The 14370-nt window shown below is 45.7% G+C and overlaps 1 protein-coding gene across 1 annotated transcript in view; it reads left to right on the top strand.

The window, feature by feature from the left end:
• Positions 1–4221: 4221 nt before the first annotated feature.
• LOC121581828 (tyrosine-protein kinase receptor Tie-2-like) overlaps positions 4222–14370 on the top strand; it is a 68556-nt gene continuing 58407 nt past the window's right edge. Inside the window, exon 1 of the mRNA XM_041897190.2 lies at positions 4222–4396. Coding sequence (XP_041753124.2) covers positions 4282–4396 — 115 coding nt within the window. The 5' untranslated portion in view covers positions 4222–4281. The remainder of the gene's footprint in view (positions 4397–14370) is intronic.

Here is a 14370-nt window from a genome sequence, read left to right as displayed (position 1 = left end):
TATGATACACTATATATACAAAAGTATGTGGACACCTCTTAGTGGATTCGGCTATTTGCCACACCCATTGCTGACAGGTGGATAACATCGAGCACACAGCCATGCGATCTCCATAGACAAACATTGGCAGTAGAATGGCCTTACTGAAGAGCTCAGTGACTTTCAACGTGGCAACGTCATAGGATGCCACCTTTCCAACAGTTTTGTCAATCCAGTGCGATTTACAGCAGTGAGTACATACATATTCATAGATAGATACAGTAGATACATTAGATAGATAGATAGATAGATAGATAGATTCAGTAGATAGAGAGATAGGTAGATAGATAGATAGATAGATAGATAGATAGATAGATAGATAGATAGATAGATAGATAGATTCAGTAGATTGATAGATAGATTCAGTAGATGACAGATAGATAGATACACTACATGACCAAAGGTATGTGGACACCTGCTCATCGAACATCTCATTCCAAAATCATGGGCAATAATATGGAGTTGGTCCCCCCTTTGCTGCTATAACAGCCTCCACTCTTCTGGGAAGGCTTTCCACTAGATGTTGGAACATTGCTGCGGGGACTTGCTTCCATTCAGCCACAAGAGCATTAGTGAGGGTTGGCACTGATGTTGGGCGATTAGGCCTGGCTCGCAGTCGGCGTTCCAATTCATCCCAAAGGTGTTCAATGAGGTTGAGGTCAGGGCTCTGTGCAGGCCAGTCAAGTTCTTCCACACCGATCTCGACAAACCATTTCTGTATGGACCTCGTTTGTGCACGGGGAGATGTTCATGCTGAATCAGGAAAGGGCCTTCCCCAAACTGTTGCCACAAAGTTGGAAGCACAGAATCGTCTAGAATGTCATTGTATGCTGTAGTGTTAAGATTTCCCATCACTGGAAACAAGGGGCCTAGCCCGAACCATGAAAAAAGCCCCAGACCATTATTCCTCATCCACCAAACTTTACAGTTGGCACTATGCATTGGGCAGGTAGCGTTCTCCTGGCATCCGCCAAACCCAGATTTGTCCACCAGACTGCCAGATGGTGAAGCGTGATTCATCACTCCAGAGAACGCGTTTCGACTGCTCCAGAGACCAATGGTGGCAAGCTTTACACCACTCCAGCCGACGCTTGGCATTGCACATAGTGATAAGAGGAGGGAATGTGAAGGAAAATGTTTGTGCTTTTCTAATAACCAATTCAGCTGGGATCATGCAAGTGACTGATTGATCGTGCCTGGGAGCAATCCTCACTATCAGTATAAGCAATTTGGCACTACGCCCAGAACATTGCTTTGAGAACCAAAAGGGCTATCTCAGTTTCAAGGTGTCAGCTTGGAGAGAAGAAGCCTCGTGAGGTATTGGTCGGTCACATGCATAAACCTAACGTTAATTATGAATTAATTATGAATAATGAATAATGTACACTACCGGTCAACAGTTTTAAAACACCTACTCATTCAAGGGTGTTTCTTTATTTTTACTATTTTCTACATTGTAGAATAATAGTGAAGACATCAAAACTATGAAATAACACATATGGAATCATGTAGTAACCAAAAAAGTGTTAAACAAATCAAAATATATTTGAGATTTTAGATTCTTCAAATGGCCACCCTTTGCCTTGATGACAGCTTTGCACACTCTTGGCATTCTCTCAACCAGCTTCATGAGGTAGTCACCTGGAATGCATTTCAATTAACAGGTGTGCCTTCTTAAAAGTTAATTTGTGGAATTTCTTTCCTTCTTAATGCGTTTGAGCCAATTGGTTGTGTTGTGACAAGGTTGGGGTGGTATGCAGAAGATAGCCCTATTTGGTAAAAGACCAAGTCCATATTATGGCAACAACAGCTCAAATAAGCAAAGAGAAATGACAGTCCATCATTACTTTAAGACATGAAGGTCAGTCAATACGGAACATTTCAAGAACTTTGAAAGTTTCTTCAAGTGCAGTTGCAAAAACCATCAAGCGCTATGATGAAACTGGCTCAGAGTTACCTCTGCTGCAGAGGATAAGTTCATTAGAGTTACCAGCAACAGAGATTGCAGCCCAAATAAATGCTTCACAGAGTTCAAGTCACAGACACATCTCAATATAAACTGTTCAGAGGAGACTGTGTGAATCAGGCCTTCATGGCCGAATTGCTGCAAAGAAACCACTACTAAAGGACACCAATAAAAAGAAAAGACTTGCTTGGGCCAAGAAACACAAGCAATGGACATTAGACCGGTGGAAATGTGTCCTTTGGTCTGGAGTCCAAATTTGAGATTTTTGGTTCCAACCGCAGTGTCTTTGTGAGACGCGGTGTGGGTGAACGGATGATCTCCGCATGTGTATTTCCCACCGTAAAGCATGGAGGAGGAGGTGTTATGGTGTGGGGGTGCTTTGCTAGTGACACTGTCTGTGATTTATTTAGAATTCAAGGCACACTTAACCAGCATGGCTACCACAGCATTCTGCAGAAATACGCCATCCCATCTGGTTTGGGCTTAGTGGGACTATCATTTGTTGTGTAAGGGCTATTTTACCAAGAAGGAGAGTGATGGCGTGCTGCATCAGATGACCTGGCCTCCACAATCCCCCGACCTCAACCAAATTGAGATGGTTTGGGATGAGTCGGACCACAGAGTGACGGAAAAGCAGCCAACAAGTGCTCAGCAAATGTGGGAAATCCTTCAAGACTGTTGGAAAAGCATTCCAGGTGAAGCTGGTTGAGAGAACGCCAAGAGTGTGCAAAGCTGTCATCAAGGCAAATGGTGGCTATTTGAAGAATCTCAAATATAAACTATATTTTGATTTGTTTAACACTTTTTTGGTTACTACATGATTCCATATGTGTTATTTCATAGTTTTGATGTCATCACTATTACTCTACAATGTAAAAAATAGTACAAATAAAGAAAAACCCTTGAATGAGTAGGTGTTCTAAAACTTTTGACCGGTAGTGTAAGTCATGCAAATATAACTTGTCTGTGTAAGCAGTATATAAGAGAACTAACGGGACTGCCCCAGCAGAGCTCCCGACCGACGTGTACTACGTTTTTGGAACCTCGCCAGTTAACTGACAATAAAGAATGATTAATTTAATATTGACTTCAGGTGTCCCTGGTGGTTATAGAACCCATTGCCCTTTATTGTTGTGAGGTCTGGGGTCTGCTCACCAACCAAGAATTATCAAAATCCAGAAAAGAGCTGTTCAATTCTACAACCACCTAAAAGGAAGCGATTCCCAAACCTTCCATAACAAAGCCATCCCCTACAGAGAGATGAACCTGGAGAAGAGTCCCCTAAGCAAGCTGGTCCTGGGGCTCTGTTCACAAACACACACAGACCCCACAGAGCCCCAGGACAGCAACACAATTAGACTCAACCAAATCATTAGAAAACAAAAAGATAATTACTTGACACATTGGAAAGAATGAACAAAAAAACAGAGCAAACTAGAATGCTATTTGGCCCTACACAGAGAGTACACAGTGGCAGAATACCTGACCACTGTGACTGACCATAAATTAAGGAAAGCTATGTACAGACTCAGTGAGCATAGCCTTGCTATTGAGAGAGGCCGCTGTAGGCAGACCTGGCTCTCAAGAGAAGACAGGCTATGTGCACACTGCCCACAAAATGAGGTGGAAACTGAGCTGCACTTCCTAACTTCCTGCCAAATGTATGACCATATTAGAGACACATATTTCCCTCAGATTACAGCGATCCACAGAGATAGATGGATGGATGGATGAATGAATGGATGGATGGGTGGGTGGGTGGATGGATGGATGGATGGGTGGGTGGGTGGGTGGGTGGGTGGATGGATGGGTGGGTGGGTGGATGGATGGATGGATGGATGGATGGATGGATGGATGGATGGATGGATGGATGGATGGATGGATGGATGGATGGATGGATGGATAGATAGATAGATAGACTAGGAGTGGTAAAGTTATGACATTGTATGAAAAGTATGAAGAATAAAAATGTATGCACTCACTAACTGTAAGTCGCTCTGGATAAGAGCGAAGAGGAAACAGGAAAAGGAACTCCAACTCCCAATGCATAGAGAGAGGAATAAAGGGAGAGAGAGAGAGAGAGGGGTGAGGTGGGTGGGGTGGGGTTTGGGGCAGAGGGTGGGAGAGAAAGGGAGGGAGGAACTTTAGAGACTTTTCAGAGCCAGACAGACAGACTGTGAAGAGATGTGTGTTGAAGGGTCTCTCTGACACCCTCCAGGGGTGTGGTCTTCTCTTTATCCCCAGTCTGAGCACCTCGGACCAGCAGCGCTGTGTGGATGTACCCCCTGGACGCCCTAGCCCTGGAGCCTGTACCAGCCTACCGCTGGAGGATCATGTGCTATCAGCTCTACTCTACTGTGTCTCTGTGTCTGGTCTACTGGTCCAGTCCAGGTATGTAGCTCTACTCTATAGTCTCTGTGTCTGGTCTACTGGTTCACTCCAGGTATCAACAGATAGTTTGTTGATAGTATGACTATCTAAATAAAGTGTCCTGTGTCCATTTACACTTATGACATAAGGCAGCTCCAGACTTTCGACCACTATATGTGATATAAAATATTTATTTTAACAAATCACAAGAACAGCAAACCTTGTGGAGTTGTCTGGCACTTAGAATTAGACTGATATTTCAAACGTCTGGCAGTCCTCAGTCTAAGGACACTACTGGGTGAGTTTCAACCCCACTTAGGTCACCCTAAATCCCTTACGTAGAAACACCAAGGGTCCAAACTTGACACTACAAAACACGTTTCTGTTTCCTTAGCAGAAAACGTTCCTCTCACTTTCATGTGTTGTTTGGACAACAAGCAGCAGTAGGGTTTAACCCCCCTGGAGTCGATGTCTGCGCCCCCGTGGAAATCGAATTAGCATCATAAAGAAATCCCCATAGAAATCTGGCTGTTTAAGGTAGAGAAATCCCCATAGAAATCTGGCTGTTTAAGGTAGAGATGTCCGTTTTTTTGCATGGGCTGTGTCTCAATCCACATCATCCGCCGATGTTGGCCTTCCGCCTCTGCGGTGGAAGGTGGCCGAGCTACAGCGGTGGTTGTCAGACCATGAGACATCCCAAAAATCGTTCTTCTCACGAAAACGTCTGTAGCGTCCGAACGGTTTTGTTATGAACTATTAAGATGAGGCTCCCATGAACACCATGGTGTTCTCCGTTTTGCTCTACGACCCCCCGAAGCGTCATGGGACTCGTCTGAAGTCGATACCGCCTATCTGCCAACTTCTGTTTGTAGCGTCCGAACAGTTTGCGCTACACACTAATATGACCCCTCTGTGGTAAGTTGAGACTCTCACGAACATGCACTTGTCGATTGTTTTGCTCTAGGATGCCCTACTAAGTAGTTTAGTGCCTAAAATATGGGGTTAAATATGGGGTTAAATATGGGGTTAAATATGGGGTTAAATATGTGTCAAAAGACATAACAAACAATTGCCGGATGGACATCATGGTTGAGGGTAGAGGAAGTTCAGGAGTAAAAACAAACAAAATATGATTATTGTAAAATTGACTGTGTCCATAAAATGTATATAGTATGTATAAGCTGGAAGTAGAGGCTTAAGCGTTGTTGTTCACTAGTTTACTCCAATTAGGGAAGGGGTGGTGGGGTTGGAAAGTAATAAAGGAAAATATATTTTTTAAAGAGGATATGTATATATATGTATGTATATGTATTTATATGTATGTGTATGTATTTATATATATGTGTATGTGTATATATATATATATATATTTGCGAGAATAAAAAACATATGGGGGATTGGAAGTGATGCAGACAATTACATTGATGGAAGTTACAATCAATCTGCAATATTTAAGCTGATCTACCCCCTAAATTAAAAAAATAAAAATTAAAAATAAATAAAACAACTAGCCTGATCTTTCTTATAACTCTCAGATATAGGACAGACACTTCAAAACAAACGTCCTTTAGATTTCTTTTTGGGGGGACTATCTGTTTTTCCAGTTATGAATCTGTTTTACAATGTGTTTCTATGGGCTAATAGCAGTAAGGCCAAATTCAATGTTTCATCCCCCCACCCCTTTAGGTATCTTTTTGATACCTAAAGGGGTTCTACAATCCCAAATAAAATAGCTAAATGATCCTTGGTATGACCATCTTAAAACAATTCATATGTTAGCTTAGTAGAACCCCTCTAGGGTCAAAGCCAGTCAGTCTCGTACTTTCATGTGATGTTTTGGACAACAAGCAGCAGTCGGTTTTAAGGCCAGCCAGTCAGTCCCTTTGGGGTTACAACACAAATCAGCCCCAGCATTCTGTTTCTTCCCTTTACCCGTAGATAACAGAGGGTTTCCATCTATCATCCTGACAGCTCTGTTTCTCTCCAACGGCACCCTATCCCCTATGGGCCCTGGTCCAAAAGTAGTGCACTATATAGGGAATAGGGTGCCATTTGGGAGACATCCTGAGCTAAAAGAGACGGCTGAGGCTGTAACAGACCGCCCAACCTTCCCCAAGTCGCGCCCAATACAGCTTGGAATATAACGTTATGTCTTAACACATTCTCATTTTATCTGCTCATCTTTCTACACAGGTTGGCATTTATTGTCATAAATCTTGCCCTAGAGACAGCTCTGCAGAGTGGTTACTAGCTAGCACAGCCCTAACCTTAACCCTAACCTTAACCACACTGCTAACCCTAATGTCTAACCCTAACCTTAACCCTAATGTCTAACCCTAATGTCTAACCCCCCTAATGTCTAACCCTAATGTCTAACCCTAATGTCTAACCCTAAAGTTAAATTAAGACCAAAAAGCTCATTTTTGTTTTCATACATTTTTCCGAAATAGACGATTTTGACTTTGCAACCTTTAGTGGACATTGCCAGTTCTGCCTCCAGGACAAGACTCATCCCAATAAACGTCAACCTGCCATCTTTAACATACCAAGAGCAAATGGGCTGAAGGAAATAATAACTACATTTTTGTTAAAGGCGCAGTGCAGTCAAAAAACTGATTTTCTATACATATTTCCACACTATGAGGTTGGAATAATACTGTGAAATTGTGGATAATGCCCTTTTACATTTAAGTCATTTAGCAGCTCTTATCCAGAGCGACTTATAGTTAGCGAATACATATTTTTTTCCCCGTGGGAATCGAACCCACAACCCTGACGTTGCAAACGCCATGCTCTATCAACTGAGCTACATCCCTGCCGGCCATTCCCTCCCCTACCCTGGACGAATTGTGCACCACCCATGAGTCTCCCGGTCGCGGCCGGCTACAGCAGAGCCTGGATTCGAACCAGGATCTCTAGTGGCGCAGTTAGCACTGCGATGCAGTGCCTTAGACCACTGCGCCACTCAGGAGGCTTTTAGTGTAAGAGCAGTTTTAAAAGACCAGCTGAAATTTCAGCCTGTTTTGGTGGGGTGGAGTTTTGAAGGTACATTAGTTAAATGACCAATAAGAAAGAGAGTTCCAAATCTCTCTTCCAATAACAGCCAGTTTTTCAGTTTTCCCCTCCCCTCTCAGACCACTCCCAGACAGTCCTAGCTACATTCTTGCTTGAGAAATTCCTCTTCGCTAATCTATTTTTGTTTTCTTTTTTTACCATTTTAATTTTTAAACCATCACAGTAAGGCACTTAATTGTTAAGCAGAAATGATGATATTGAAGTAGAAAACAGCAGCATTGTACTTTTAAGATACGTTTTGTCCGTCTCTCAGTGACTCAGTGCCTTCCTATTACTGATGTAGTGCACTGTATGTTTATGTCTTTGTTTTACCCCATATGTAACTCTGTGTTGTTGTTGTTTTAATCGCACTGCTTTGCTTTATCTTGGCCAGGTCGCAGTTGTAAATGAGAACTTGTTCTCAAACTGGCTTACCTGGTTAAATAAAGGTGAAAAAAATAAAATAAAAAAATATATATATTTAACCAGAGCCCTGGAGGAATAGGGCGCCATTTGGGACGAATAATGTGTGAGGCTGAGGGGGTTTTCAGACTCTGCAGAGAGAGAGAGATACGGAGCCAGACCACCTGTGGATGAAAAACATGAGCTTTTCTTTTGAACAGAAATGAAACAAAAACCGCAGAGGTCTGAGTCACATGAAACACAAGCGAGAAAGGAAACATCGTTCATGCTCAGTGAACATCCAACCATGTTTGATATAATGAACCAGTTAAATTCCCTGTCAAGTTTCATGTTCTTTAAATAGTACCGTGTATTTATGTCTCAGGTGTACAGAACCTGACCCTATGACTTCACAAACACAGATATGTGTTTGATTTGAATGCAAGTCACAGTGCTAATATTTTACCGGACTAGTAGGACCACGTTAGTTAACCGTTGAATATTTAGATAAATATGGTATAGGATTATAACACTGCCTTTCCTTTCCTGACTGTATCTCCTCTGTGTAAGCCTTTCCTTTCCTGACTGTATCTCCTCTGTGTATTTGTCAAAGCCTCCTCCTTCTCTCTGTCTGTAGAGTGAGAACCAACCTTGTCCTGATACAGTTCGTCTAGTCCAGGCTTCAGGCCAAGACGACTACTTTGACCTTAGTTGGAAGACAGCCACCATAGCATCCATCCACCCAAAACATCTGTCTTCTACACTTCACCCTGCTTGAACGTAACTGTCACGGATTCAGCCGAGGCTGCTCCTCCTCCTTGCTCGGGCAGGCTTCGGCGTTCGTCGTCCCCGGAGTACTAGCTGCTGCCGATCGATGTTTCGGTGTTTGTCTAGTTTAGTCTTTATTGTTTACACCTGTTCCCGATTATGTTTGATTGTATTCCCTATATTTACCCCTGTCTCTCATTTGGAATCTGTGTGTTATTGTTTATTGTTACGTGTGTCGTTGGTGAGCGGGTTAGTTCCTCCCTGTGTAGAGGTATTCTGTGTTGTGTTCTTTACTTCGTTTAGTAAAGTACGTTTCTTAAGAGTTCTGTGTCCTGCGCCTGACTTCTTCCACCGCATTACACTGACATTCGTGACAGTAACAGATCAGAAACACACGTAAGCATTTGCAATCCGACCATCACCCCTGGTGAGACAAAACCGACCATCACCCCTGGTGAGACGTTTCCGTGTGTAAACGGAGTAATTTATACAATTGTGTGTATCATCTCCCTGTCTGTAGGTTGATTAAAAACTCAACTGATTGTGATGTGATACTTTGACATGTATTTTATCTTAGATTTTTTGTTGTTGCTACAAGAGCCAGCCCTGGTTGTCAGGAGTCCTCAGGTCTAATCTTCCTTCAACAACAATAGAGGGATGAGGTTCCCATGTGCCGTGGTACCCTGAACATGAACACACTCAGAACACAATCAGCTGGCTTCTTTGTGTGGAACAAATGCTGAACAACGGTAGCTGCTGGGGAAATGACATGTCATTAACATTATATAACTTGAATTAAGCTGAGTGTTTATGTCAGCAAATGTGAAGATAGAAAAAAAAATCACAGAGTTAAGAAGTGAAGTCTTCTTGTTACCACAGTGCCTTCAGGGAGTAGTAACACCCCAGTGCACTACTTTTGTGAGGAATAATAAGAAATAAAAGAATCATATTTTAGATATTATTATATATTTTTTCCGATTTATCAGGGATGCTGCAGCATCCTCAGCACCCGTACTTCCCGCGGCTTCCTGCCGATTGGTAGATGGGTAAAACAAATAAAAAAGCAGACGCTGAATTTCCCTTTGAGCGGTTTGGTGAAGTTATTATTTAGGCTTTGGATGGTGTATCAATACACCCAGTCACTACAAAGATACAGGCGTCCTTCCTAACTCAGTTGCCGGAGAGGAAAGAAACTGTTCAGAGATTTCACCATGAGGCCAATGGTGACTTTAAAACAGTTACAGAGTTTTAATGGTTGTGATAGGAGAAAACCGAGGATAGATCAACAACATTGTAAACTCAGCAAAAAAAGAAACGTCCTCTCACTATCAACTGTGTTTATTTTCAGCAAACTTAACATGTGTAAATATTTGTATGAACATAACAAGATTCAACAACTGAGACATAAACTGAACAAGTTCCACAGACATGTGACTAACATAAATTGAATAATGTGTCCCTGAACAAAGGTGGGGTCAAAATCAAAAGTAACAGTCAGTATCTGGTGTGGCCACCAGCTGCATTAAGTACTGCAGTGCATCTCCTCCTCATGGACTGCACCAGATTTGCCAGTTATTACTGTGAGATGTTACCCCACTCTTCCACCAAGGTACCTGCAAGTTCCCAGACATTTCTGGGGGGAATGGCCCTAGCCCTCACCCTCCAATCCAACAGGTCCCAGACGTGCTCAATTGGATTGAGATCCCGGCTCTTTGCTGGCCATGGCAGAACACTGACATTCCTGTCTTGCAGGAAATCACGCACAGAACGAGCAGTATGGCTGGTGGCATTGTCAAGCTGGAGGGTCATGTCAGGATGAGCCTGCAGGAAGGGTACCACATGAGGGAGGAGGATGTCTTCCCTGTAACGCACAGCGTTGAGATTGCCTGCAATGAGAACAAGCTCAGTCCGATGATGCTGTGACACACCGCCCCAGACCATGACGGACCCTCCACCTCCAAATCGATCCCGCTCCAGAGTACAGGCCTCGGTGTAACGCTCATTCCTTCGACGATAAACGCGAATCCGACCATCACCCCTGGTGAGACAAAACCGCGACTCATCAGTGAAGAGCACTTTTGCCAGTCCTGTCTGGTCCAGCGACGGTGGGTTTTGTGCCCATAGGCAACGTTGTTGCCGGTGATGTCTGGTGAGGACCTGCCTTACAACAGGCCTACAAGCCCTCAGTCCAGCCTCTCTCAGCCTATTGCGGACAGTCTGAGCACTGATGGAGGGATTGTGCATTCCTGGTGTAACTCGGGCAGTTGTTGTTGCCATCCTGTACCTGTCCCACAGGTGTGATGTTCGGATGTACCGATCCTGTGTAGCTGTTGTTACACGTGGTCTGCCACTGCGAGGACGATCAGCTGTCCGTCCTGTCTCCCTGTAGCGCTGTCTTAGGCGTCTCACAGTACGGACATTGCAATTTATTGCCCTGGCCACATCTGCAGTCCTCATGCCTCCTTGCAGTATGCCTAAGGCACGTTCACGCAGATGAGCAGGGACCCTGAGCATCTTTCTTTTGGTCTTTTTCAGAGTCAGTAGAAAGGCCTCTTTAGTGTCCTAAGTTTTCATAACTGTGACCTTAATTGCCTACCGTCTGTAAGCTGTTAGTGTCTTAATGACCGTTCCACAGGTGCATGTTCATTAATTGTTCTATATCGTGGAGCTCCGCCCCATAGGGGAGCTCTGCTCCTAATGGTTTACCCTCTGCCCTAAGGCAGCAGCAGCCTGAGACAGAATTATGCACACACCTACAGCCAATAGGAGTACAGGTGTCCCTATAAAAGGGGGTGCCTCCCCTCAATCAGCCTCCCTTTTTCTTCAGCGACTGGATGACTAGACTGAAGAGCCAAGAAGAGACGAAGCACGAAGACTCAGGACGAAAACGCCGTTGATATTCCAGTCATCAACGTCGTCTAAATGAGCACACCGGGAGATTTTCCACCCCCAAAAGCTATTTTCAGAGCTCAGTGCAGATGCACTTCCATGGCGGCCGGTGACCACCACGACTTATGTTTCGTGTGTTTGGGATCCCAGCATGCCAAGGAAGGCGTCTGCAGTCCCCGATTGCGCCTCCTGCGCCCTCCTTTCTTTAAAGGAGAGGAAGCAGCGTTGGGCGTTTTCAGGGAGGACATCCCCCTTGAGGATGTGTTGTCGATACTAGCCTCTGCTTCAGGGCGTCGTCCGACGGCGCAGACTCGGGGAAGATAGGGATTTTGAGGAAGGGTCTGGCATTCCAATGGAACAGTCGGACCCCGTCCCTCATACTTTCAAGCCCCCCTTTCCTTTGGAGAGCGAGAGGGCTTGTAGTCCCTATAGCGAAGGGGATACGAGCTCTGAGAGATCAGAAGCTCTCTCTTTCGCTGCAGCCTCTCTGAGAGCGGATTTTCCGGGTCTCATTGAGAGAGCTGCTCAACGGCTGGCAATAAAGCTGCCCCCCTCTTCCCCTCCGCACCGGAGGTTGATATGATGGAGGGCGGTCCTTATTCCAGGCCAAGGAAGGCGGCAGAGCCAGTGGCTCCTGCCATGCCTTCTTTGGCTAGGGTACGTTGGAGGCTCGTGGAGGCACCTTTAGCGGCGCGTTCGCCTGTAAAAGCGTATCTCCCATTCACGAGAGTGGAAGGAAGGCTTCAGGGTCAGGGAATCCCCAGGTTAGAGAGCGCCATGGCGGCGTATCTCGTACCGGGTTCGAGCCCTTGGCCCTCTTCCAAGAAGGCCACGTTGCCATCCCAGAAGGACCGACTCACAGCGTCGCTGTTAGAGAAGTCTTTTGGGTTGGGAGCCCAAGCTGTAGCAGCAGCTAACAACATTGCCCTCTTGGCGGCCTCTCTGTCCCGTTTAACCACGGGTAAGACAGAGATGGCACCGGAGGAGGTGGAGGAGGCGTCCAGAATTTCTACCTTACACAGGCGTCCGCAGTCTGCGCGGGGAGATCCATGGCCACTTCGGTGGTCGGGGAACGACACCTCTGGTTGTCTTTGACTTCCATGAAAGAGGCAGACAGGACGTCTCTCTTGAACGCCCCCCTCTCTGACGACGGCCTCTTTGGGGTCGCAGTCAAAGTGGCGACGGAGCGTTTTCGAGTTGGAGGAGGAGAAGAAGCAGTTGGCCAAGCACCTGCCGTTGGCAGGACGACTCGGCCCCCTCCTCCCCAAAGGCCATCTACCTCCGCCCCTCTAAGTAGACCGGGGTCTACGACGAGGCGGCGTAACCGGCGTCATCCGGCGGCCACGAGCAGCAAGGGAGCGGGCTCGGCCCTCCCAGCAGCTACGGTAGCCCCACTACAGCCGGCGAGGGAGGTGACGAGGACGCCGACCTGGCCCTCCAAGGGAGGCAAGAGGAGGCGTACGTGACGGGACGCGGGGAGAGGATGGAGGACGCATCGATGGTGTCGAACGTGCCCACTGTTCCCCCACCCCTTCGGTTGAAGGGACGGGTGCTGATGTAAATGCTTTTGTTGATGTGTTTAATAAAGAGTTGGCTCCACCTGACTTTGTCAAAAAAGAGCCTCTTTCCCATAATACGTCAGAGAGCGTTCAAATCTCACCCTCTCTTCCTTACCACTCTAAGAGCCGTTCAGCCCACCGAGGGTGCGTTGCTGAACAGGCACTAAGAGTAGGTATCCAGAAGACCTCAATCAGGTCGTCACATCACACTTCACGTATAAGAAGTGCTTTACATACAGTGGGGAATACTCTAATCCTCATAGAGAGAGGAGTGAGGAGAAGCTCCATCGCCAGTGCCCGGTACGCGCTTTGGCGTGTTACGTCGAGCGCACAGCAGCGATTAGGTCATCGCCTCAGTTGTTTGTGTGTCACGGTGCGGCTGCACTAGGTAGACCACTTTCAAAACAGAGGCTATCTCACTGGCTTTGTGAAGGCATTGAGACAGCTTATGAGGTAGCAGGGCGGCAATTGCCTCAGGGTATCAGAGCTCACTCCACTCGTGGAGTAGCGGCTTCTACTGCCCTTTTTAGAGGAACAGGAGTAGAGGATATCTGTAGCGCAGCATCCTGGTCGACGCCGTCTCCATTTATCCGTTTCTATCTCTTAGATATGTCTTCTAATTCTCTGGCTCGATCTGTACTCAGCGTGGCTGAAGGGAGATCTTGAGCAAGAAAGAGAGGGAAAAGCAGGACTATGGACTGGGTTTCCATCAGGTCCGCTTTGGATAAGAAAACATATTTTGTGACATGAATCCTGACTGACAGGATCAGTACAGTAGAGGCATGCGTTGATTAACAGAATATGAGGTCATCTATCTGCTTGTTCAGTTAGTATGACTCATGTTTTTGTTCCTGCCCACTAATCTCTGGGATTCCATTGAGTGAGTGAGGCGGTCTACCGCATTCATAATGTAGAGTGACACTTGATGTCATTCCATTAGTGATCGGTAGTGTTTTCACAGGATATTGAGGCACATCTATCTGCTTGTACAGATTAGTATGGCTTCTATTCTGGTGATCTGCCCACTAGTCATTGGCATTGCCATTGGACTAGGTGGGGCGGGTTTTTTTTAACCGATGACGCGGTATATTGTGACGCCCGTATGGGTTTTTAGTTGCAGTACTGCGGGACTCGGTTGCAGCCATTGCTAGGCTTGACTTTCTCGTTTCGATGGGAAGTGTTAGGCTCGGCAGGGAGTACATTTTGGGACGCTACGCTCCGCCTTAAACCATTAGGAGCAGAGCTCCCCTATGGGGGCGGAGCTCCACGATATAGAACGATTAGTTACCGGAGTGTAACTCCAGTTCTATGAGTGGAGCGGAG

This window comes from Coregonus clupeaformis, chromosome 15 (genome assembly GCF_020615455.1).
Source record: "Coregonus clupeaformis isolate EN_2021a chromosome 15, ASM2061545v1, whole genome shotgun sequence".
NCBI classification, from domain to species: domain Eukaryota; kingdom Metazoa; phylum Chordata; class Actinopteri; order Salmoniformes; family Salmonidae; genus Coregonus; species Coregonus clupeaformis.
This window is presented reverse-complemented; position numbering and strand designations above follow the sequence as displayed.